Source organism: Melozone crissalis, unplaced genomic scaffold (assembly GCF_028551555.1).
Source record: "Melozone crissalis strain CALT ecotype California unplaced genomic scaffold, PUWL_Pcris_2 ptg000056l_1, whole genome shotgun sequence".
NCBI classification, from domain to species: domain Eukaryota; kingdom Metazoa; phylum Chordata; class Aves; order Passeriformes; family Passerellidae; genus Melozone; species Melozone crissalis.
The window spans coordinates 3672454-3696924 of record NW_026535834.1 but is presented as its reverse complement, the minus strand read 5'-3'; the positions used below and the strand labels follow the sequence as shown (position 1 = coordinate 3696924).

Genomic DNA, 24471 nt, shown 5'->3' with positions numbered 1-24471 from the left:
AAAACATTGAGCAGGAGCAAAGCGTTTGCAAATTCAATTAGAGACAGTGAAATATCTTCTGGGAGTCTGTGAATGCTATAAAAGCCAAAGCATTTGCAAAAAGTGTGTGTTCTCTGTAAGGCAGCCTTTGATGAGGGACACAAATGTTTAATTTCCCTTCATGAAATGCTTAATGTCATAGTGCTGGTGATGCCTGTTACCAGTGTGTAAAGCAGCTATTTCCAGCTGCAGCACTGTTTTGCAGCTCTCCCTCCAATAATTGTTAGTTCTTGGCAGGTCTGTGGAGTGTGTCAAACAGCATTTTCCCAAATGGTGCTTCAGCATGGTGTCAGGGCAATGCCCTGTGTCCCTGGCACTCCTTCCTGACCTGTGTCCCCAGCTAGGTGGGATGGGGCATTAAGGCTTACCCAGCTCCTGCTATCTTGCTGCAGGTTTTTTGTTTCCTTATATTCTGGGGGGATGTGGGAGTATTGTTTATTTGTTTCACTTCCTCCCAGGATCAGGCTAAGAAACAGCAGATTGATGGCCTGGCTCTGGCCTTGCAGGAAAAGTGCCTGGCTGGAACAATTTATCTGTAAATCCCTATGTGAGACATTGGTTGGGAATGAGAAAGAGCATGAGCCAAAGTTCTGTAGGCAGCTTTGAGATTTTAATTCCTACACCTAGCATGCTGCCAGTTTGACTTAAGTAACTGAGTTAAACCCTTTTTCTGGAAAACAGGAGTGTTTCTTACTGCCCATCAGCCATGTAGGCAGAAGGTTTGGCTTGGGAGTTTCCTTGACTTTTCTGTAGAGTCCAGGTGATAGAAGTCTTTCATCTGATTTTTTTTAACTTTTTAAAAAATCTAATTATATTTAATTCTGTCCATTCCAATTGCAGAATGGAGGATAGTATCAGACATCCAACTTGTTCTCTGGTTTGTTATGTTTGCACTTGATGGCAGCCAGTGGCTGATGTTGTTAGGACCGTGTTACCCTCTCCTCATGCAGGCAGAAATGTGATTGCAGAGACCAGGCTGGGTCCTGCTGCTGTGATGCAACCAATGTCATGAGTGTGCTACCAGGGACTGCAAAAAAAATCTGGGAAGGAGTGTGGAATCAAAAACTGACTTCAGGTTTTGGGGATGGGATGTATGAAGTGTGCTGAGCAACACGGGTCTGAAATGTCACCATGGAAATCTTGCTCTGCAGTTTTCATTATTGTGGAGATAAGTGAAGTTTAAAGCTTTTCCATTAAATGTTAAATAAGCTTTCATGTGGCAAGATTGAAACTAATGAAACAAAGCAGTGAATGTCTTAGAAAGAAATAGTCTTTCATGTCTTTGAGTGCTGCAATTCAGTTGAAATTGAAAGGGAAGAAAAAGAGATTATGGGTCAAGGTTTTCATAACTGCTGTGAACATTTGGCTCAGGACTCACGACAGCAATTTTAGTTACTTTTTCAAGTGCTGGATAACAGCTGGTTTGGTTTCCACTGGACTGTCAGTCACAAAAATGACCAAACCCACATCTTTTCTTCCCAAAGCACATGGGGATGAAATCATAAACTTTTGTTGCTCAGGAAGCAGAATTCAGCAGAGTATGTGGCTGCACCTGGGAGGAAATGTGGGCTCCAGTGTTTGCTTTCATGTCAGTCTGGTTGTTCTCATCAGCACAGAGGTTCACTTTCAAAGTTATTTCTGCACAAGAGACTTGAGCAGGATGTAGCAGGTTGTTATGACATGTTAAGGCCAGTATGTAGACAAAGTTGCTGAAAAGAAGGAAGAAAAATCCAGGATAAATGGACCTACAAAATTTAAGAGCATTGCTTTCTGCTGCTGCCTGGGCTGCAGTAAACCATGCTTACTGAGAGGTTACTGCCTTGCTGCTCTTACCTGCTGACCTTGCCATAGCACTGAAACATGAATTAATTGTTCTTTATGCCTTTGCTACAAAGTCATGGCCCAGCAAGGTCACAACCAAGAGGCTGCTCCCACCAGAAATCACAGCTCCTCTTACAGGAATGTAAAGATCATTTTTCTCCTTTGCCCTGACTAGAGTTAGTTCTATGTTGAGCAACTTCTGGTACCAAAAGCCCTTGAGGACAAAATCAGAGCCTTTACACTGCATAGGAGCCATCTCAAGGTCTTGGTGGATCTGGAAACTGATTGTCCTTTTTTCTTTTAGGGAGTAACTGGAGCTCTGGCTGTCTTGATGAAAGATACTGTTAAACCAAACCTCATGCAGACACTGGAGGTGAGCACAGGTTATTTGGTTCTTTCTTGGCTCTGAGAAGGCACTTCCTGATTTAGTTAATTCATCACAGTCAGTGTGGCTCTGCTCAGCTCAGAGTTGGGGGTTTGCTGTGGTTTTGTGCTCAGGGCTGGGTTCCTCCTAGGTCTGCCACTGGCATGTGGGATGACCCTGAGCAAATGCACTAAAATTTGTTGTGTCTTTGGTCTGTTGTCTTTAATGTCAAGAAGTGTTTTGGGAATTTAAATGGTGTGGATGAAGGAGAACGACAAAGGGTTGCTGGGATTTAGCCATCCCTTTCCTAAGCGGATTAATACCTCCACTTGTGGAGATTATAATAATCCTGTTTGCCCTGTAGTCCTTATTGCTGATAACAAATGTCTGATCAGAAGGCTTTAAGATCTGTCTTCTAAAAGTGTTTTTCTTTGCTTTCAAATACCACAGTACTTAGCTCCTGACATGCTGCATATTTGCGGAATTGCACTTTCTGATTTCCTCTTTCTCTCTCTCCTGCGTCCCCCTTGTTCTAGGGAACACCAGTGTTTGTTCATGCTGGACCTTTTGCCAATATTGCACATGGGAATTCCTCTGTGTTGGCAGACAAAATAGCATTGAAGCTTGTGGGCAAAGATGGTTTTGTTGGTAAGTGTGGGGTATTTTTGTTTGCTTTTTGTTTTGGAGGGATCTGCCTTTTTTTATCATTACTGTCTTTAGGCTTTTTAAATTCTTTTTTTTCCTTGGAAGAAGTTTCTGATTTATATTCTCAGAGTATGATTTCTCCACCCAGAAATCTTTCACAAACTTCTTTTTATTTCCTACTCTAGTTACAGAAGCAGGATTTGGTGCAGACATAGGCATGGAGAAATTCTTCAACATCAAGTGCCGCTATTCTGGTCTCCGGCCTCACGTGGTGGTGTTGGTCGCCACTGTCCGAGCTCTGAAAATGCACGGGGGAGGACCTGCAGTAAGTGCTGGGGAAGGTTCTCAGTGGGTCTGAGGGGCTGTTCCTGTTGTTCTGTCCCAGTCACTTAAAGCCTTGTAGCATTTCAGCAGCTTGAAATTCAGAGTTGTAAAAGGAATTGCTATTTCCCTGTTTGTCAGCAGCTTCATTGTAGTATGTTCCAGGTTCATACCTGTTTGTTTTATTGTCCTAGTGAAGTGCCTGCGTGCTGGGCCACTTGTAACAGTTCCAGAGTGAGTCATGTGTTTTATCATGCAGTCTTTTTTTTTTTCCTTTTATTTTCTCTTAGAAATAAAAAGGATCAGCATGACGTAGAGTGTTGTATCTTGATAAGAATCAAGTGGGGATTGCTGTCATGGATAAAAGTCTGATGGGACTCCATTTCTTTCCCTTTTTCCACAGGTCACTGCTGGGGTACCTTTGCCAAAGGAATACACAGAAGAGGTAATCTTTAAGCTGTTGTGACAGTGCACCAGCTAACTGTGGCCATGACATGATGGTGTCATGCCTGGATTACTAGTGTGTCACTTATTTAGCTTCCACAGAAAGGCTTCTTCATGCAAGCTGTAATGTTTTTTTTTTTTTAAATGTTACCTTGGCTCTGCTCTTTCAAATATTTATTGTCCTTGACCTAGCCAGTGTTCAGAGCCTTTTTTTCTCCTTAACTCATTCTGTATGCTCAGTTTTTCATAGTAGTATCTACTCTGTTTCCCCAACCCTCTCAATGTGGAGTAATTGCTTAGCTGAAATATTGTCTCTGAAAATATCCAGAGTGCCTCTCTAATTACTCTCTTCTTAGCAGCAGATTTTGTTTTTATCCCTTCCCCTCGTGTGCAGGCAAGGAAAGTGAACTAAAGTCTCACCTTCCATCCTTATGCCTTGAATGGTTGTGTACCCTTTGGATAATTGATCAGACTCTTTACATTGCTGCAGCTCTTCCTCTCATGGAGCTTCTGTATATATTATCCTTTGCATAGGAAGGGATGGAATGTCTGAATTTCCAGGAATAGTCTCTGATGCTGCAAAATGTAAATATATGTAAACTAAAAGCTGTTGCCACAGACTTCAAATGGATTTCATGAAATTCATTCCTGGTGATATTTAATATATAAAGAGAAATGTGTCAGAGAGGAAACTGAGGCTTGTCTGTGGGGAGTTAATGAGAACAGGCATTAACTTTTTAAGCATAACAAAAAGTGATAAAAAATGTTTTCTCTTACCTTGACTTGGGAGCTGAAACCAGTGATCATCAGAAGTAGTCACTCATTTTCCTGTCTCCTGTCCAAGAGCTTGCAGTGGTCTGGACTGTTCCAAAAGCAGCACTGGGGATTTGCCTTTGTGGTTTCATTCCCATTTTGACATTTTTACCGTTAACTTCTGGTTTAGTGGGTTTGGAAAAAAAGTTTCCCTGCCCCTGATAAAATACACTTTCTGCTTGCTGCTTCTCCACAGAATCTTCAGCTGGTGGCAAAAGGCTGCAGCAACCTCAACAAGCAAATCCAGAACGCGCGGATGTTTGGTGTCCCGGTGGTCGTGGCTGTCAATGCCTTCAAGTGAGCGAGCTGGGATGGGGAGGTGCAGGGTGTAACACTGTGCCACTTCATGTTCTGTGTTTGACACAAACTCTCCTTCTCAGTGCTGTTGATGTGTTGTTGGCAGCATTTCCATAGAGTCATAAAACCACAGAATGGCCTGGGCTGGAAAGAACCTTAATGTCGCAGACATTTTTTCATAGAAATCGTTTCTTTGGGACTTGTTCATCTTCTGGGAAGCTGAGGCCCCAGAAAGAGAATGTAAACAATGATTATCAGCTGCTGTGGAATGCAATAGGATGCACCTGTGATTGGTTCATGTTCCATGTGTACAATTAAGGGCCATCACAGGGCAAGCTCTCTGAACACAGTGACAGAGAACTCTCTTGTTTTTAGATTCTTTTCTGTTCTATTCTGAGCTTAGCAGCCTCTGCAACTTCTCTCCTTATTCTTTTCAGTATAGTTATAATGTATTATATATCATATATCAATAAATCCAGCCTTCTGATCATCAAACAAGATTCTCATCCTTCTCTCACCCTGGAGACCTCATCAGGTCGCTGTAATACCTTAAAGATCATCCAGTTCCACTCTGCTGCATGAGTAGGGATACCTTTCACAACACAACGCTCTTCAGAGCCCCAGCAGCCTGGCCTTGAACAGGAACACTTACAACACTTGGGCAACCTGTTCCAGTGCCTCAGCCACCTTCACAGTAAAGAATTTTTTCCTAGTATCCAATCTAAATCTACTCTGTCAGTTTGAAACCATTCCCCCTTGTTCCTGTCACTACGTGCTCTTGTAAGAAGTTTTTCTCCAGCTCTCTTGTAGGCTCCCTTCAGATACTGGAAGGCCACAGTTTTGCATTGTTGGAAAATGCATGAATTGGGCTCTGCCTGTTGTACTGCACAGCAAACAACCACTGTGTGGTCTTTTTATGCAGCAGAGGTACTTTGAGCTGTGGTGTTAAAGCTGAAGCCAGCCAAGGAGGAGGCTGTGGTGGATAACCCCTGAGCAGCTTTCTGCTGGCTGTGATTTCTTGGGACACATTTTGGATCTTGTCAAGACTGAACATTCATTTACTGTGTGTGCATCCTGGTACAAACATGCAAACTTTCTCCTTGCAGGACAGATACAAAGGCTGAGCTGGCCCTCGTAGTCCAACATGCAAAGGAGGCAGGAGCATTCGATGCTGTGGAGTGCACTCACTGGGCAGAGGGAGGGAAAGGAGCCCTGGCCCTGGCCCGAGCTGTTCAGAGAGCATCCCAGGCACCCAACAACTTCAGGTTCCTCTATAATGTGGAGGTAGGAACTTGCACTATTACAGAGATGCTTTGTTTATATCAGTTGGTTTCACTAGCTTAAGTTGTTTAGGGCTAAAAGGCTGCCTGAGAAATTGAGAAGAAACATGGTATTAGAATTGAAACATTGATTGCACGTGTCTCACAAACCTAGTTAGTCAGTTCTTACTGTTTTGGCTACCCACTGAAATATTGAAACATGTTTTGAAAGCTCTCAAATTACTCTGTATTTTGTTCTACAGCAAATGGAATTAAGCCTTATGTCTGTAGAAGTGCACTTGATGATGTGTGGAGGATCTGAAACTGCTGTGATGCTGCGGGGCTTTGTGCCCTGGCCATGCTGACTTGCCTGTCTTTTTTATTTTTCTAGCTACCTATTGTAGACAAGATCAGGCTTATTGCCCAGCAGGTCTATGGGGCAAGAGACATTGAGCTACTTCCAGAAGCACAGGAGAAAGTTGCCCTGTACACCAAGCAGGTGAGTTTTCCACACCACCTAGTAGCAGTGGTGCTTTCCATTCAAAATCATCATACTGAACAGGGGTGTTGAAGCTGTGTTACAAGGGAATCCTCACTCAAATCGTGTCCTTATCCAGGACTCATTAAATGCTGCTATGGCAGACAAAGAAAAGGATGTGGGAAAGGAGAAACTGACTTTGTCTTCTAGTGAAGAAGACAGAACTCACTCATGTGGCCCAGTACCACCCATCTGTGATAGTTTTGGGGAGAAGGGGTAGGAGGATTTAATGATCTTTCCCTGCTATACTCTCCAGTCTTTCAGCATTTAGACAATTAGGGAATTACAACTCATTACGCTGGTTTTAAATAGTCTCTGATTATTTTTCTGTCTTGTTCCATTGAGATCAAGTTCCACTAATCAGTTTTTGATTCCATGTGGATTTTTCTCAGTCACAATTATTTTGGGGAAAGAGTTCTGTGGGTTATACAAGACTTAATGTGGAAAGTTTTTTAAGTTTTGAACCTACCATCTGGTTGTTGAATTCAGTGTTTTCTGGTTGCTGTGCTGCTTTTGCTCTTCTTGAGTGTGACATTGTTGTGAATTTACCTGCTTCTGCATTATTGAAGGTCTTTGAAGAGAAAAGCAATGTGAGGATTGGGAGTTCATTGGCTGCAGGGTGCTGTAACCAATTTTCCTTTTGCAGTCCATTTACTACTGGCATATAGAGCTTCTCACTTTCGTGCTTCTTATATATTCCTTTACAAGTCCATCAAAATCCCAAAGGCATGCAATTGCCACTTCCTCACAACCTGCAATTGTATTGATCAAACGCTTCTAATTACTGACTTCACCTGAACAAAACTTCAACTCTGAGCTGTTCAACATTTTGGGAGCAGAGTAGGCTGAAGAGAGTTGGCTGTCAAAGTTGTATATCCAACACTTCCATACCATTAATTTTTTCCTCAGCTGGATGTGCCAAGGGACATGGTGGTTCTTTCTTTAGTACTTGATGGAGGGTGGGGAGAGAATTTGAGAGAGAAGCAATGGGGATGTAGCATGATCAGTGGATCTGACAGGCTGAGGATGAAGCACTTGTTGGGGAATAAAATGCCTGATGTCTGCAGAGAGTGGCACAATAGAGCAATTAGATTTTTGTACTGGAAAAATTACTGGTTTTTCCACTTATGTCATTCATTTTCTTTCTCTTTTCCCAGGGATTTGGAAACCTGCCAATCTGCATGGCTAAGACTCATTTGTCATTGTCTCATGACCCTGAACAAAAAGGAGCACCTACAGGTTTTGTTCTGCCAATCCGAGACGTTCGGGCCAGCGTTGGGGCTGGGTTCTTGTATCCCCTGGTGGGAACGGTATGTGGCAGCTGTGGGTGAGGGAGAAACCTCATGTGCATTCCAGGAGTCACTTTCTCTTAAGTGTCCTACATTAGGAGAGTCCTTGTCATTTACACTTGGTGTTTTAACAGTCCAGTGTATCAGGTGCCTTAATAGGGGCTTTTCTCAGAGGGAAGAGGGAGGCTGAAATAGACCATTTCACATTTGAATAATTAGCAAGCCCCTGCTGTATTCCTCGGGTCCCACATCTCTTTTCCTCAGTTTTGAGAAAAGGGTGAGCTCTGTAGTTTGTGAGTTGCAGGAACAGCAGGCTGGTAGAGGGAGAAATCCTTGGCCCACCTGGTTGCTGTTGAGGCTTTGCATTCCTGGTGAAACACTTTGCAGGTGACCTCTGTGTACAGCTGTGGATCAGGGCACAGCAAGGCAACCCCTCCTAAGCTTACAGAGCAGATGTCTCTGGATGAGACCCCTCCAAAGCAAAGCTGAGCTCTGCTATCAATCATTCATCAGGCTCCCCTCCTCTTTGGTTCTCATGGTTTTGCTGACCATCTGTTTGCTGTTCAGCCTGCAACAATTCCAGCAACTCATTTCACTGTGCCCTTCAGTTTTTAGTTTCTGTTCTTTGATATGATTGACATATTGTCAGCTGAGAGGGGAGAGAGTAGCAACAATGGAAACAGGATCCTGGAGCAGCTTTGTTATGAATTGCCTGGCAGAAAGAGGAGCTATCTGCAAAATGAACCCACCTTCAGGTTTGCATCTCTAGAAACAGCACTAGGATGAAAGGATCCACTGGAAATCTTACCTGGGGAATCTCTTCTGGGCAAATGTTGAGCAACTAGTTAGATTACCTTAGGGCATGAGGCAGGTGGAGCAAGCAGCTCTTCTTCATGTTTACTAGCCCTGAACCTTTCTCTGAGGCTTCATTTCAACATGTTTGTTGTAATAAAGTTTTAGAAGCATTAGGGGTGCATGACTCAGTTGATGAAGTTTGCTGATTTAAGAGTTGTATCCTCTCTCCCTTCAAATGCTAACTAGAGCCAAATATTGGCTGCCTTTTTCTTTTAATTCTTTTTTTTTTAAAAAGGTAGTTAAGGTTTCCAGATTATCCTGCATAAATAAGGTAATCACATCCTGATTAAAGTCTGGCTCATCCATGTTCTAAAGACTAATGTGTGGTTTGGGATAGAATGAAAGACAGCATGCCTGTTCCTGTTATAAATGGCATTTTTTGCTAGCCAAGATTTAGTCCAAACAATGATTTATTTTATTATTTATTCCATAAGCATTGGAGAAGGAAAGGGTACACTGCATTAATGAGTAAACAAGAGAGAGATGTTTTCAGACATTAAAACTAACATTTTGGCTCTTTTTCTGATGTCTTCAGTTTCTATGGAGTTGGACTTTTTCCTTTCTGCTCCTGTACCCATTTCCTAATGTTTTCTTGGCTATGTAGCAAATCATGGTGTTAATTCTGCCAGAGTTAACAATAAGTTTTCTGGCTGGGACGTGATCACTCTTCTGTGATGTCTAAAGCCCAGGGAATGGATGTCCTTTTGAGAAACAATCTGGGGCATTTTGAATCAGATCCTTATTTTAAACCCATTCAGCAGGGGATGTGTTAGCCTCAGAATAAATTTTAGGCAGCAGCCATTGAACTGTGAGCTGAAAATGCAACAAATATGTAGCTCTATGCAGAAGCTTTTAGGATAAATGTGAGGTGAAATTAATCACTGGTGTGTGCCTATTCTTTTTATCTGAAATTAATCACAAAGGCACATCATGCTTTATTTTTTTCTCAGGTTCTGAGGTTTGGAATTTTCCTTTCTGGCTTAAAGCTGAAACTGTTGTACTTCCATGAAATACTGTGAAATTTTTAAGGAAATATAATTTCAAAGGTTATCTAGATTTAAATGAAATAAATCATTGGACTCAGATTGATTTGGTTCTTTTCTGGTGCTGCTGCTGAATTGAAAACAATTCTGTTATTCAGCTCTGTTTTTTAGATCCTAAATGGCATTTATTTTGAAAAATCCAAAAGAGCAACAAATATATGTTTGGTCGGTATTGGTTTTATTTGAAATCATGCAAGGGGTTTGATTATACCCAGGTGGTCTAAGTTTTTCTTGTAAGTAAATAGTGTGAATTGCCCTGTGTTCCTTTTGAGCACATGTGGTATTAAAGGGGAGGAGGATAAATGAGAAAAAGTTCATTCCTTCAGCTCTGAAAATAACTGCATGAAGCATTGTAGACACTTGTACAGAAAATTAGTAGCCTGGATGGAAATTATTCTGCACTGCATGGAAATTTGGGGTTTGAGCAGACTGCCTTAAAGTAATAGATAGCAGAGTAGCCACTGTGGGCTGCCCTCTGGATAGGAAAGGAGGAAAAATTGACTGTTCATTTCAAAATAGAAAGTGCAAGAAATGACAAAGTCAGGCACATTTTCAGCACCTCCTACTCTATTGAATGTCACTCTCTGAGCTCCTGCTGTGGCCCTCTGAATCTGGAGGTGGAGATCTGCAAAGCTCCATGAGTCTCCAGTGGTACATAAATAAATAGGAAGTTTCTTGCTCTTTGTGGCCAGAGACTGAGAGCTGAGAACAGGAAAACCCCTCTGGGCACTTTGAACCTCTTAATACTTCTGTGAGATGTTCTTGAGAGCAAAATATTTATACAGCTGAGCACAAGGACAAGGAATGGGGGTCCTCTCTGTGACCCTCCTCTTCTCTGTCTGGGAAGGCAGTGGCTCTCATAAAAAGCTAATGCAGCCCCAGAATTCATTACAAAGAGGGGACTTTAGTGATTGCTACCTCTGCATAACCCTTGAAAGACTTGCAGTGGTACAGTACATGTGGGATTGGTGTTAGCACTTGTAAATGGCTGAGGAAAATGGGCTGGGACTCCAAAAGCTCCCTGACCAGTTTTGAGAACTGCAGGAAAGACCTCACCACCAGAGCTTTGCCTTCTTGATGCTTAGCTTATTATCAAAAGGAAGATGGGGAGGTAATTTGATTAGCGTGCAAAATACTTGCTCAGGGAGAAAATACCAGGTTGCCAAAGAGATGTTTAATCTAATGGAGACAGGCATAACAATACTGACTGTGAAAGCTCAGGCAGGGTGATGCAGATAGAAAATGAGACCTTTCAAGTTCTCCCTTTTTATAAAAGCATTTAATGGCCACTGACACAAAGTACCAAACATGGTCAGGGACCCTTGCAGAGTCCATGTTCAGCCTGTGTGTGCTGCTGGGCTAAATGCTGCCCCAGGGGAGGGGAAGTGCTGTCAGCTGCAAGGATAAATCAGGCCAGGTGTAGTTCCTGCCAGCCTTGTTCTGCATCCCTGAAACTGGGTACTCAGCAGTGGGACAAGTGCAGAGGACTGGCCTGAGGCAGTAGTGCTGGCAGCTGCTTTGTGAGCCTCAGTTCTGCCTCTGAACAGCCCTTCTGAGTGTGTTCAGTAATTATTCCTAATTATTTAACATGTCTAGTTCTAGATTCTCAAGGAATTGTAATCAACTGAGACTTTACAGCTGGCAAAGTTGTATTAAAATTTGTATCTTCACTTTAGTACTCAGAAAACTTCAGAAGTAATTGTCTCATCACAGCAAAGTCCATGAACAGTGAACTGGTCAGCTGCATAGCCAAGTATTTTGCCAAATCTTGGGCTCAGTTACTTGCAGCTGCAGAAATCAAACTTAAAAAGCAAATCTTCATATCTGTGTACTGAGCCAGGAGTTTCTGGTTCTCATGGGGTGCTTCAAAACAGTCCATGGCCATCATTCTCTGGTTTGTTGGTGTTCAGGAGCTGTTGCCATCCAAGTCTTCAGTGTTGGATCTTGTGCCCAAAAATGGTGCCACTGCCATTTAACATTGTGTCTCTTGTTGTCCAGATGAGCACTATGCCAGGACTGCCTACAAGACCCTGCTTCTATGATATAGACCTGGACCCAGTGTCAGGAGAAGTAAATGGGCTCTTCTGAAAGGAATGATTAAGGTTGGTGCCTTCTTGAAAGCCTTCAATATTTGGGCTTTATTTTTGCAAAGATCTTGAGATAATGGAGTTAAGCCAATCCCATATTATGCCATATGTTTCCAAATGACATTTCATTATAATTCAGCCTGAAAGTTGCCTGCAGTACTATATAATAGTAATTAAATTTTATTTTTGTTTTTAGCTCCCAGAAGAACACCTGATGAGTCATGTAAATGGAACTGTGCTCTGATCTTTTTTAAAGTCAGAATAAGACATCAGTGAGAATATAGTGCAAGGAGTGACTGTAAGGATGAGTACTGAAGAATCAACCAGTAACTTTTAATCTGTAATAATTTTTAAACTACTGCCTTCCAAGATAGTTGACACTGAGCATATAAAACAAACTTCCTCTGCAGACCTCCCTCTTCATGATTGTAGCTGAAGCAGAATACAGAAGCTTGGCTTTAATGACCTCTTTTGATTCAGTGACATGATTTTAATAATTAAAAATCCTAAAGCTGGAGCTGTTTGAAACAGTCTTGGGACTTTCATTGTCTTAACCATCAGGGTTTTGCACATGTATTATCTTTAGAAGTCTTGCTGGCTGCAGTTTCCCCTTTGTGGAATCCTCTGTTCCTGTTCTCACCACGGGAGAGCTGCTGTGCCCTGGCACTGCTCCCTCCAGTGTCACTTCAGAGGAGCAGGGAGGGTCCCCTCTGCTCCCCAGAGCTCTCCACCACTGCTTCCCCTGCCTTCTGCTGGGAGTTTCTCCTGCAGGCACCTGAGCCACATCAGAGACAGCCCAAGCCCAGCTGTGACTGCTGTGTTCTTCTGTCCATGGAATGAAAGCTCTGCAGAGCAGATCTGCAAGGACTGGCCCATATCTGTGGCTTCTGCCAAATGTGTCCTTGGAACCATTTCCTGCTCAACCATAAGTGCAGTTACACCATTGACAGGCCTTGTTTCACATGGTACCTTTCTGATCAATAGAGAATGTGAATAGTGATCAAGTGATTTGTAGCAGGTTTTGTCAGCAGACCAAAAATCATTTTGTAACATGAAGATAGCATTGCTGCCAATTTTTTAACTAATACAAATAAACTGGCAAATACTTCAAGTGCTTTTTGGGTTTTAATGTATGCACTGAGATTACTGAATTAGGATTTATTTCTGTGATTAACTACACACAACAGCAATCATTGTATTGACAAGTAGGAGTGATTATTGCAGTAACGAGTAGCCTGCAATGCACCAGGGTGTGTGTGTTTTAATCTGGTTTCCTTCCCTGGATGATGTATGTTGTCTGTAGGAAATAAACTACCTGAATTATTCTGTGAATGTGAGATACTTGCATCTGACTGCAGAATATCTGAATTAACAGTCATGAGGCCCATCTGCTTGTATCAGAACTGAATCTAAAAACATTCCAAATTTGGTGAGAACTGGGAGGATCAGGATGTAGGTGTGCACCAACGTAGGAGAGCATTTGTAGTACACAGATACTGTGTGTGAATATATATATATATATGGATATGGAGAGAAAGATCTCTATCTCTTCAATTATTCAGGAGGGGAGAATAATTACATAAAAGTTACCTGGTTGTGACACGAGCAGATAGAACACTTAAAATGGTTATGAGAGCATTTGAGATGCATTCACAGCCTCCTGAAATGTTCTTTTTGATGTAACCCAGCCAAGGGTTTCCTGGCAGGCTCAGTCCCCTTGCAGGGGGTCAGGAGGGGCTCCCCCAGTGCTGCCCAGCCTGGCTGGGGGTCCCTGCAGCCCCTGGGCCCAGCCTTCCCTGGAGCAGGGTGCCAGAGCGGATGCTGCCAAGGCTGCTGTCAGTTCCTACATTTAATCTTCCCTGCTACACTGCTTTCCTGCAAGTGCTCTGTGTTCCACCTTCATTTTATGCTTATGAAAGATGGGATAAGTGCAAATTTATGCTAAGATTAGCCTCCTTTTAGTTTAGCATGAGATCATAGCCATGTGCTTGAGAGAGATGGTTCAAGAGGTTGCTAGTCCCCCTCCTGCAGTGAGGCACAGCGCCGGATCAGGCACGAGCTTTGAAGGGTTTGCTGCACAACAACAAAGCACAAGGGCCAAAAAAACAGCCCCAAGCATCTCCAGGGCAATGTTTTCTAACCTGCACTTCCAACCTCTCTTTTCTCCTGCAGGATGGATACATAAATAGGTTATTTTTTTAATACTCTCCTTTGCAGCTAAGGGTGCCAGCTAGGTCTTGTCCTATCAAATAGGACACAGAGGACACTTAATTTCTCCTAGCAAAGTACTCACTGGTTCTCTTCTCCTCCTGTTGCTTGGAGAAAAAACTAATTATGTACAAATTTCTTCTCTGTGGGCTATTTGTGAGCCTGGTCCTTAGCTGGTGTAACAGCCATCCGTCCCTGTGCTGTGCTGTTGTGAGAGCACTGCATCACATCCTGTAAGAAATAACACAGACTTGTGGTTTTAGTAGTGCTGGGGACAAGAAAGAGGAGAAGGTGTTGCTTGGTTGGCTTGTTGTGTGTCACCAGCACCACAGAAAGAAAACAGGATCCAGCTGGGCCAGGATCTCCCATCCAGCTTACCCAATTTCTGACCTGATCCTTTGCCTGGCTTTTATTTCCCTTTCACCACAGCCACTGGTGCTGCCATCTGTCCCTGGAGAGTCAGCAATAATTGGATTCCATGCAAAGTGCTCCCGAGGGGATTCATGGCAGCTTGCCTCCATCACACCACCACATTCCCCAGCCTCACATTACCATCCTCATTGTCTGCTTCCCTCCCTCCTGCCTCCAACTGCAACGAGGGAAAAGCTCCTTGCATTGAAGGGCCTCACTTGGCTTTAATAAAGCAGTGGATCATAATTAGAACCCACCACCCACCTCAGGAGAGAAGCTGTTTCCAAATGAAATTTATTATCCTGAGTGAATGCGAGCAAACACATCTCAGAGGGGAGCTTTTAAAAAGGCAATTCCTTGTGATGCTCAATGCACTTTTTCAGCCCTCCTGGCTGGCATTTCAGCCCAACTAATCCATTTTGTACCTTTTTTCCCATGAAGAAGCTGAGGAGGGGGGAGGCCATGTGTGTTTTTCTAAGCCTGGCCTACACTGGAAGCCACTTGCAAGTTCAGAGTGCTGCTTTGCTCAGTTTCTCGTGTGCAAACACGCTGTGAAGCAGTTAATGTCTGTAAAGCCTTTGTGGGCGTCAGCTCCCCGTGGAGATGAATGGGGACGTTCGGGCATCTCAACTGCAGTTCCCTGTAGTTCATCAGCTGCACTGGGAAGTTCTTTTTCTGAAGCTCTCCCATCAATCATCACAGCTGGAGATGTGATTTTTTTAAGTCAGATCTCAGCTGCTTTGGAGAGAAGAAAGGCTCCGATAACAGAGGCACTTTCTCTGGTGTTTTGGGCATGGATTAGTTTGAAGCCAAGAGCTGGCTGTCCTTATCTCCACCTCCAAAGGTGTAGCTCTTGCAGCACTCCAACAGTGAGTGCTGAAGGCTGTGAGGGTTTTAGGTGGGACACCAAAAACAGCTGCCAAGAGCAAGCCAGGAACCTTTCGCACCAAGCCAGGACACCCCCAGCGGTCCCTCCTCCCCGCGGGGTGTGCTCCGGGCTCCCTTGCCGCTGGGACCCGAACTACAAACCGCAGCTCGACTGCCGGGAGGATCTTCACCCCGAGCTCAAGCTGGTGGTTTTCGGGTCTGCAGCTGCCGTGCACAGCCTGGGAGGGGACGGAAGGTTCCTGTGCCAGCGGGCGAGGGATCCTGCCCCGCCAGGGGAAGGGCTGCTGATCGGCGAGCGGGGAGCGGCGCTCACCCCCGGCGGCAGGAGGCGGCGAGCAGGTGCCGGCCGGGGCGGGGGGCGGGCCGGGGGCTGGCGGGGGGCGGGGGGCTGCGGGAGCGCCCTCCCCGCCGGCCCGGGGGGCGCGGCTGCGGCGGAGGCGGCGGCGGCAGCGCAGCCGCGCGGAGCGGAGCGGGCCGGGCCGGGCCGGGCCGGGCTGGGCTGCAGGTGAGGGCGCGGGGGGCGCGGGGCCGGGGGCGGCTCCGCCTCGGGGGACCCGCGGGGGCGGCGGCAGCAGCGCGGTCCCGGGGCCGCCTCGGCGGTGGCTGCCCTGGGTGGCCTCGGAGGGGTCCGGCCGTGGGGGGACCCGGCGGGGGAGCGGCGCTGCCGGGCGGGTCCTGCTGCGCCCCCGCGAACGCCCCCAAAACTTGCCGGGCGCGGGGGCGGCGGGGCCGGGATGCGGGGCCGGGATGCGGGATGCGCTCGGGGCAGCGGCTGCCGCGCTCGCACGGCTCTGACAGCTCCGCTCGGTTCCCCTTAAAATAGCCTCATTAAAATCATAATAATCTCTTAAAAACCCAGATGTGCTGCGGGGGAAGCGTGCCCCGGATCCCCCTTTTAATCACCCTACTCCTGAAAAGCAGAGCACGAAATGCCGTGTAAAGCCCTGCCCGGAGCCCCCGAGCCCGTCCTGCAGAAGTTGGTCTGTTCGTGGTAACACCTTTTTGCATCCTTCTATCCAAAAGGTTCTGATGATATTTCGAGGCAGAGCTTTTTTCCTTTTTTTTTCTTTTTTTCTTTTTTTTTTTTTTTTGCTAAGGTTGACACACATCTTACAACATCATGTCTTTGATGAGCACACACGGTGTTAATTGAGGTTGCCATGGGAGGCATGCACGTAGTATAAATAAGCTCCCTTCTTACCATGTGATTTCGCTTTTGTATTCCTCAAGCCTCCTTTTTGTATTCTCTGTTTTTGCATATTGTCATATGGTGCATTAAAGATAAAAATATCTGCTGTCTCAGGGTGTAATTTCCCTAGCTGGAACTATAAGTGCATATGGAGCAGTGGGGAAAGGATTTAGCAAACCGTAGGAGAAGGAAATATGTGTGTGCCTGTGTAATAAGTATTCGCCATAATATGGGCAGTTATATAAAAAAGTCCTTTTTTACCACATAAAATAGCAAAATAGTACTTTCTGTGATGGAACATCACTGGGTTGACATCTTGTGGCCTTATTTTGCCGTTGGATATTGATGCTAATTAGTGAAAAAAATGTGCCATAGTGCATCCAGCCCTGGTCTGCCTCCCACAATGAAATGTTTAGGGAGAAAAAACTTTTTAGTACTTTTTAAAAATTTCTCTACGGGTCTTATCACTCATTTATTGTGTTCCAGATAAAAAGATGAAAGCCCTGGTCATGCTTTGCAGCAAATTTCATGTAACACGCGAGGGGAACTGAAGCAGAAACCAAAGCCAAGGCAAAGCAGCGTCTGACCTTGTCACTGGGGGGCAGAAAACAGCCACTGCTTCCACTGGTGCTTCCTTCAGCTCCCTGGGCAATGTGGAATTGCAGAGAGCTCACAAAGTGCAAGTTCCTTCCAGGTCCGTGGGGTGAATAAAAATTGTTAATTCTTGGCTTGATTTGTCATCCTTTGGGGGAAAAAAAAAGGTATGTCAGCCTGGCCATTATACAGTTAGACCAAGCACAACTGGAAGTGGGTTGCTCCAGAGATGAGAGTGACTGAGGCCAGCAAAGCCAAGGAGAAGCCTGTTCAGCTGCACATCTACCCGGGATTCCTTGGAGAGGTGATAAAGTGAGTAATAAGGCAAAGTGGGAGTTATAAAGTGGATGCGACAGCTCCAGCAGAACTTCTTCTTACTGCCACATAGGCTCGTTACAAAGCAACAAACGCTATTTGGAAATCTGTTTGGGGAAAAAAATGCACTTTGAGCATCTCTGCACTTCTTGTGTCTGAAGCATTGATCAGGAAAATCGGCAGTACAACGCCAACAAAGGAGAAGAGAATATGGTGAAGGCAGCTAAGGAAATTGAAATGGAGAACCCAAGAGAGGCAGAGACTCCCAGCACAGGGGCCACATGTTCCCCACCAGAGGAACAAGCTAAAAAACCCTCCATGCTGTGTTTTAAGAAGCGTAAGAAGTCCTGTAAGAAGGGACTGACTGTGAAGGATGCGTGCGAAGGAGCCTCAGAGGAGAAAAGCCAGTGTGTCAGCGCTGACCAAGGGGAGGCCAAGGCTTCCAATCCACCACGATCCTCCAGGGGAACCTGGGCAGCCATCAAAAACCTTGCCAGGCCTCAGAGAAGGCAGAAATCCTCCTCACGGAAGAAGGTGCCCTCTGATTCCCAAGTGCAGCTGGAGGTGGACGCTGAGGAGAGCTGTGCACAAGAACTCCCAAAGAAACGGGCGAGCTCTGGGGTGAAGATGCCCTGTGTGAGGTTCTCCAGAGGTAAGAAAAAACCCAGCCCCTCAGAAGCAGTGGAGGAGTCAGAGGGCAGTGCTCAAGCAAATGAAGTGATGGGTGTTGTGAATAAGGCTATTGAAGAGCCAGAGGATTTGTCCCCGACAGACAAATCTGAGTCCCTCAGGCCAGTCTCTGCACAGGAGGAGCAGGGTACAGCGAAGCAGGAGCAGCATAGAATGAAGGAGGACCAGGATACAAAGAAGAAGGACCAGGATACAATAAAAAAGGACCAGGATTCAGTGAAAGAGGACAACCATACAGCAAAGGAAAGTGACACCTCTGTTGGGAAGAGTGAGCCCCCGACAGAGCCCACACGGGATGCAGAACATTCGGAGTGCACTGTTCAGCTGGAGATAACCAGTTCAGAGACATTTGATGAAACAGCCCAGGACAAACTGCAGGAAGGGAGTCTGCCCTCAGCCACAGACGATGAGGAGGGCAGGGCAGTTGCTCCCGAAGTGCCTGCTTCTAAAGATCAGCCTGACAATGCCCCTGAAATCACAGAGTGCCAGGAAATCCCTCATATCTCCAAAGAGGTGCCTGAAAGGGATGAATTGGAAAAGAGCATAAATCTTTCTAAGGAGTGCAAAGCTGAGGAGACTGTAACTGATTTCAGTGAGTTGGCATCCAGAGGTGATGCAGCGAGTGTGCAGGAAGCAGCAAATGTGCAGGATGCAGTGAGTGTAAAGTATGCTACAGGTGTGCAGGAGGCAGCAAGTGTGAAGCATGCAGTCAGTGTAAAGTATGCTACAAGTGTGCAGGAGGCAGACAGTGTGAAGGATGCAGTGAGTGTGAAGGATGCAGTGAGTGTGAAGGATGCAGTGAGTGTGCAAGAGGCAGCAAATGTGCAGGATGCAGTGAGTGTGCAGGATGCAGTGAGTGTGCAGGAGGCAGAGAGTGTGCAGGATGCAGTGAGTGCACAGGAAGCAGTGAGCATGCAGGATGCCACAAGTGTGCAGGATGCAGTGAGTGTGCAGGATGCAGTGAGTGTGCAGGATGCCACAAGTGTGCAGGATGCAGTGAGTGTGCAGGATGCCACAAGTGTGAAGGATGCAGTGAGTGCACAGGATGCAGTGAGTGTGCAGGATGCCACAAGTGTGAAGGAAGCAGTGAGTGTGCAGGAGGCAGCAAATGTGCAGGATGCAGCGATAGTGAAGGATGCCACAAGTGTGCAGGATGCCATGAGAGTGCAGGATGCAGCGAGTGTGCAGGATGCAGCAAGTGTGCAGGATGCAGAGAGGGTAAAGGACGCAGCAAATGTGCAGGATGCAGCAGGCATGAAGGATGCAGTGAGTGTGCAGGATGCCATGAGTGTGCAGGAGGCAGCAAGTGTGCAGGATGTCACAAGTGTGCAGGATGCAGAGAGTGCACAGGAGGCAGCAAGTGTGCAGGAAGCAGTGAGTGTGGAGGAAGCAGTGAGTGTGCAGGAGGCAGAGAGTGTGAAGGATGCAGAGAGTATGCAAGATACAGCAAGCCTGCAGCATGCCACAAGTGTGCAGGATGCAGTGAGTGTGCAGGAGACAGCGAGTGCCCAGGATGCAGCAAGCGTGAAGGATGCAGCAGGTGTGCAGGAGGCAGCGAGTGTGGAGGATGCAGTAAGTGTGCAGGAGGCAGCAAGCGTGCAGGAGGCAGCAAGCGTGCAGGATGCAGGAAGTGTGCAGGATGCAGCAAGCGTGCAGGAGGCAGCAAGCGTGCAGGATGCAGGAAGTGTGCAGGATGCAGCAAGTGTGCAGGAGGCAGCAAGTGTGGAGGGGGCAGCAGGTGTGCAGGAGGCAGCAAGTGTGCAAGAGGCAGCAAGTGTGGAGGATGCAGCAAGTGTGCAGGAATGCTCCAGCCGTCAGATACTAGAAGCAAATGCAGGCGCTGGTGTCAGCATCGTCATCACCATCACCGAAGCTGAGGACTCTGACAACACCGACTCTGACCAGGCCTATGAGCCTTCCCCAGTTTTGCACCAAAAAAAGCAAAAAGGGAATAAAAAATCAAACAGGAACGCTGATGTTGGTCAAAAAGAGGGCCCTGAGGCTGGTGGCGGTCCCCAGGCAGAGGAGAAGGGTCTGGGTGACCAGGGGCACAGAACTGGGGAGCAGTACGAGCTGCTCCTCATAGAAACCGCCTCCTCCCTCGTGAAGGCGGCCATTCAGTCATCCATAGAGCAGCTGGTCAACGAAATGGCCCTGGAACAGAATAAGCACAACAGCTTTCTGTGATGGCAGCCTTGCCCAGAGAGAAAGGGCAGAGGGAGTGATTTCAAGCTCCGTTTGGCCTGCGGGGTGTGTGGAGAACTGGGAGAGCTCCCAGCGCCGCGGTGTGGTTCATTCTGCATGCCCGTTCAGTTGTGTCCATGTGAAACGATCCCGGGACGTGGGCAGGCCCTGCTGAGGGCAGCGTGTCCCCTGGGCCTTCAGACAGCGCCACTGGCCACAGCTGCGGAAACATTAAGGTGTTACAGTGACTGTATTTCCACTTATTGGCGCATTTCTGTCACGGCCACATCTCTGCTGTCCCCCATGCCCTGTTTCCCTGCTGTTCTCGCTGTAGATCTGTGCATACCATGTGTTGGAAGAAAGGCCCTGAGAGGCAGCAAGTGGCCGACCTGCTGCTGGGGTGGATTCGGGGCACGCTGAAACAGCTGGAGCCTCTCTGGGCCTTTATTGCAGATGAGGAAGAACGAAGTGTCTGCAATATTAACCAGAAACCATCAATGCCGGGCTGTGCTTTGTGCTGTGACCGGCCCTCGCTAGGCCCGGGTGCCAGGAGCCGCGGTCAGTGCTGTGGCCCGAAGCCGGGGGTTCCAGCGAGCTCTCTCCTTTCTTCCCTCGGCCTGTCCCCTGTCAGGAGCAGCCTGTGCATCTCCAGACGCTACAGCTCAGCATCAGCCTCGCCCTGCTGACCCCGGGCTGAAAGCGACAGCGCCTCGTCTGCTGGGGGAGCCTTTCTCGCACCATTGAACTCGACGGGCAGAATTCCCTGCGGGATCACGGGCTTGGCCGGGCAGGAGCAGCCCTGCCGCCGCCCGCCCCTCGCCCCCCTCGCCTTCCTCCATCCCCGTCCCGGTGTCGTGCTGAAGCTCTCCTCGGATGTAGCATATTTTTTTATCCATGGCATGCGATATAAATAGCAGTGAGCTGCATGCGTGTTAGCAGTCAGCAGAGTTGGGGAAGCTGCAATGTGCTGCCGGCACAGGCTGGGATTGCTTTGATTTGGTCTGAGTGCCGCTGGCTGCCCCGGCTGCTGGCGGAGCCTGTCCCGCACCGCTCCCCCCTCAAAGCCCTCCCGCCTCCATCCAGCCCAGGCACCCCTTGGGAATCGCATTGTGCCCGGCTTGCTGCCACCAGGCTCTGGCACGCCATGGAGCTCGCTCGGAAACATGCAGGGAAATGCTGGAGCAATCTTAGCAAAGTCCTCAGGGGAAAAAAATCCTGACATGAGGACATGGCTGGAAAATGCCTGGACAATCCTACTGCTGTCAGACCCCAGAACTGCCCTGCCCGAGGGGTTTGCACCGTGTGTGTGTGTGTGTGTGTGTGAGCATCACCTCCAGCTACCAGCACCCCAGGAGAAAGGAGCCTTTTAAAAATATGGGATTGCATCTGCATGGCTGGGATTTGTGTCCAGCTGTGGGCAAGGCAGTGTGTTCCTCTGAGAGAATTCTCATGCGTGTTCCTCAGCTGGCACAGAAATAGCAGCCGTGCTTGGTGATTGCTCACTGACCGTGCACTGAGATTTCCCTGCCCAGCACAGGCTTTGGATTCCTGCTGAAATACAAGGGCTGTACCTGTCCCTCCTATCTGGTGCACAAACATGTTTTAAACCTTGATAAAACATCTCCTCGATGTCATGAGAGGACTGCCAGCAGCAAGAGCCACAGCTCATCTCTGTGCAAGTAAAACTTAAAAAAACCCAGAGGGTGGTAAAGAAAAAAAAAGTGTCTTTTTCTTCCTGTGAATTTGTTTATTAAGTTATCAGCTATTGATAATTCAGTGTGTACAATTTTAATGGCTTTGTACTTCATACTGGTCCTTCCAGGTATTTTGCCATAGTTTTGAAAAAGGGACTTTTAAAGGACTTTTAGACATACCTTTGGAGCTGCCACAGCTCACCCCAGGAAAAGCCATCCTGGTGCTGGGAGAGGCTTACAGGATTACACTGGGCACTGTGGCAGGCTGGTGCTGAGCAGAGGGCTGCAGCATTGCTGTGGGATCCCACTGGAGTCAGCTGCAGAGGAGGATGTCCAAGCTTTAGTAAATAAACACAAAATAACCCCCCAGGGCCAGACTGTCGGCCTCTGTCAGCCTGCTAAGCTGTTTTGGGAGGATTTGGTGTTATTTCAGTACTGCCTTCTAGGTGAAACATCTTCAAAGAAGGAGGAGAATGGCAAAAATGCCCAGTCCAGCCCTGCCCTGTGACTTGCTCCATGTCAGGGGTTGGGTTTGCATCCTCTCTTGTATCTGGTTTTCCCTCTGTTATAGCTGTACATAGAACTGATGATTATTTCATTAAAGCTGAATGTACCTGTTGTTTTCTTGCCTTGTGATTGAGTGGGCAGCTATGGAGAGATTTTAGATGTGAAAGGATTAACTCACAGGGGTGCTCCATTGTGTCCAGCTTTTCCAGGCAGTCATACAGTGAGCAGAGAGAAATCTTAATGTTGGTGGCAGATCCGAATTCCTTGGAGGTTTGCTCCTCCTCTGCCCTTTCTATGACATTTCCTTTGGGTTGCTGGTCAGTCATTTCTACTACAGAGTCCTGGCTGCCCAGGGACTGCTGTAAGGAATTTGTGAAGGATCACAAATCTCTGGCAGCTAAGAAAAGCCACCCTGCTGCCCCATGGTTAAATTCCCTGTTAGATACCCCGTGGCACCAGAGGAAAATGTTTGAGGCTCTGCAGACTGACAAGGGTGGTGCTGACAGCGTTCAGGTTGGGGCTGGAATTTTGGGAAGGGGAGCAGCACATTTGGTGCTTTGGCACTTTCTGTGGCAGATCAAATCAGTCCCACACCCTCTTTTTTTTTTTTTTTTGCATAATGTCCTTCATGTAATTTCTTGGGACAGTTTAAAACATGCACAAAATACGACGGAAAGGAGTTATAAGTTTTTAATAGTGTTAATACTATCTATTCTTTCAGGTTTACAGAACAAAATATAGGCTCATAACAGCTGCTAATGACTTAATTAAGACTCTCTACTCCTTCCTTATGATTAGAGAGTAGAACATTAATAAAACATTTATTCTTTCATAGAAGGAATGATAAATTTACTATTGTGAAAGGGAACCAGGGAACCTGTGAGGATGTGGCTGTGCCAGAGCACCAAAGGGTGGCCTGACTTTAGGACCATCATCCTCACCAACAGCTGAAATAATCTGGAATTATCATAGAATCCCAGGATCATTCAGGTTGGGAAAGACCTCTAAGATCACCAAGCACTGCCAAGGCCACCACTAAACTGTGTCCCCAGGTGCCACATCCCAGACCTACAGATTTTTAAATCCCTCCAGGGATGGTGACTCCACCACTGCCCTGGGCAGCCTGTTCCAATGATGGACACTCCTCTCAGGGAAGAATTTTTTCCTGATATCCAATCATTTTTATAGCCCTATTCAGCTTGCTTCTGAGCTGTCTGGCTCCTTACCCAGAAATTCATTGCTTGCTGCCCTCTGAATTGTGGAAGTGGTTCTTCTGCTCACCCCACAGCCTGTGCTGCTGCTTTTGTCCCAAATGTTGCCAGTGCTCTCCTCAGGGGGGACAATTCAGTTCTACATCCAACAAGTTCCCTGTCCCTGCTTTGCTGTGTCATTTTGAATATTTTCATCTCCCACAGCTTTTTTATGTTAGCAGCAAAGAAAAGGGTGTTTAAATAGTATAACTCATACCCAAAAAGGCTTCCAGGGGGATAAAAAGCTTTTCTGTTAAGTCAACACTGAGCCCAGCAGAAAACAGGTGTATCCATTGAAAAGTTCCTTGTGGAAACTGCCAGTAGACAATGATGGCACAAACAAATATTGCATTTTCTTTCCTGCCCTGGGACACCAGAAATGGATTAGAAATGCACAGGGGCAGATCTCCAGCTGCTGAAGGTCGTGGCAGCTCCATGGGCTTCAAAGGACTGACTCTACAGCAGCCAGGAGCCTGGTGTTTGAATCCAAGGTGCAATCCCTGCCTAAATCGTGGACATTCTCATATGCAACATGTATAAAAGTGAAGATGCAGTTGTGGGGGGTTTTGTTGTTGTTTTTGTGGAGTTTGGGTTGTTTGGTTTTGGTTTTTTTTTCACAAATGTATGTAAGAAATTGAGTAAATTCACAAAATACACGGGAATCCTGGTTTGCACTTGGGATGGATGGATGGATGGATGGATGGATGGATGGATGGATGGATCGAT

At 46.6% G+C, this 24471-nt stretch overlaps 2 protein-coding genes across 6 annotated transcripts in view; both read left to right on the top strand.

Annotated features, from left to right (window-relative positions):
- Positions 1-13147, top strand: part of MTHFD1 (methylenetetrahydrofolate dehydrogenase, cyclohydrolase and formyltetrahydrofolate synthetase 1) — a 40846-nt gene extending 27699 nt beyond the window's left edge. The window contains exons 19-28 of the mRNA XM_054286802.1: positions 2165-2233; positions 2761-2872; positions 3055-3194; positions 3594-3635; positions 4644-4744; positions 5851-6028; positions 6395-6502; positions 7699-7851; positions 11727-11830; positions 12012-13147. Of these exons, the coding sequence (XP_054142777.1) occupies positions 2165-2233; positions 2761-2872; positions 3055-3194; positions 3594-3635; positions 4644-4744; positions 5851-6028; positions 6395-6502; positions 7699-7851; positions 11727-11816 (993 nt within the window). The 3' untranslated portion in view covers positions 11817-11830; positions 12012-13147. The remainder of the gene's footprint in view (positions 1-2164; positions 2234-2760; positions 2873-3054; positions 3195-3593; positions 3636-4643; positions 4745-5850; positions 6029-6394; positions 6503-7698; positions 7852-11726; positions 11831-12011) is intronic.
- Positions 13148-15071: 1924 nt separating this feature from the next.
- On the top strand, positions 15072-22607 carry AKAP5 (A-kinase anchoring protein 5). Of its 5 annotated transcripts, none has more exons than XM_054286738.1 (3): positions 15072-15661; positions 16182-16302; positions 16998-22607. In XM_054286738.1, the coding sequence occupies exon 3, from the start codon at positions 17631-17633 to the stop codon at positions 20295-20297; it is 2667 nt and encodes an 888-aa protein (XP_054142713.1). In that variant the 5' UTR covers positions 15072-15661; positions 16182-16302; positions 16998-17630; the 3' UTR covers positions 20298-22607. The 5 variants fall into 5 exon arrangements, with proteins under 5 accessions (XP_054142713.1, XP_054142712.1, XP_054142714.1 ...); XM_054286737.1 differs by having other exon boundaries at positions 16182-16313; XM_054286739.1 differs by having other exon boundaries at positions 16182-16345.
- The last annotated feature ends 1864 nt before the right edge of the window (positions 22608-24471 follow it).

Bases quoted from the DNA above. Each gene is read 5' to 3' on its own strand.
- AKAP5 (XM_054286740.1), top strand. From the start codon at position 17,631: ATGGTGAAGGCAGCTAAGGAAATTGAAATGGAGAACCCAAGAGAGGCA.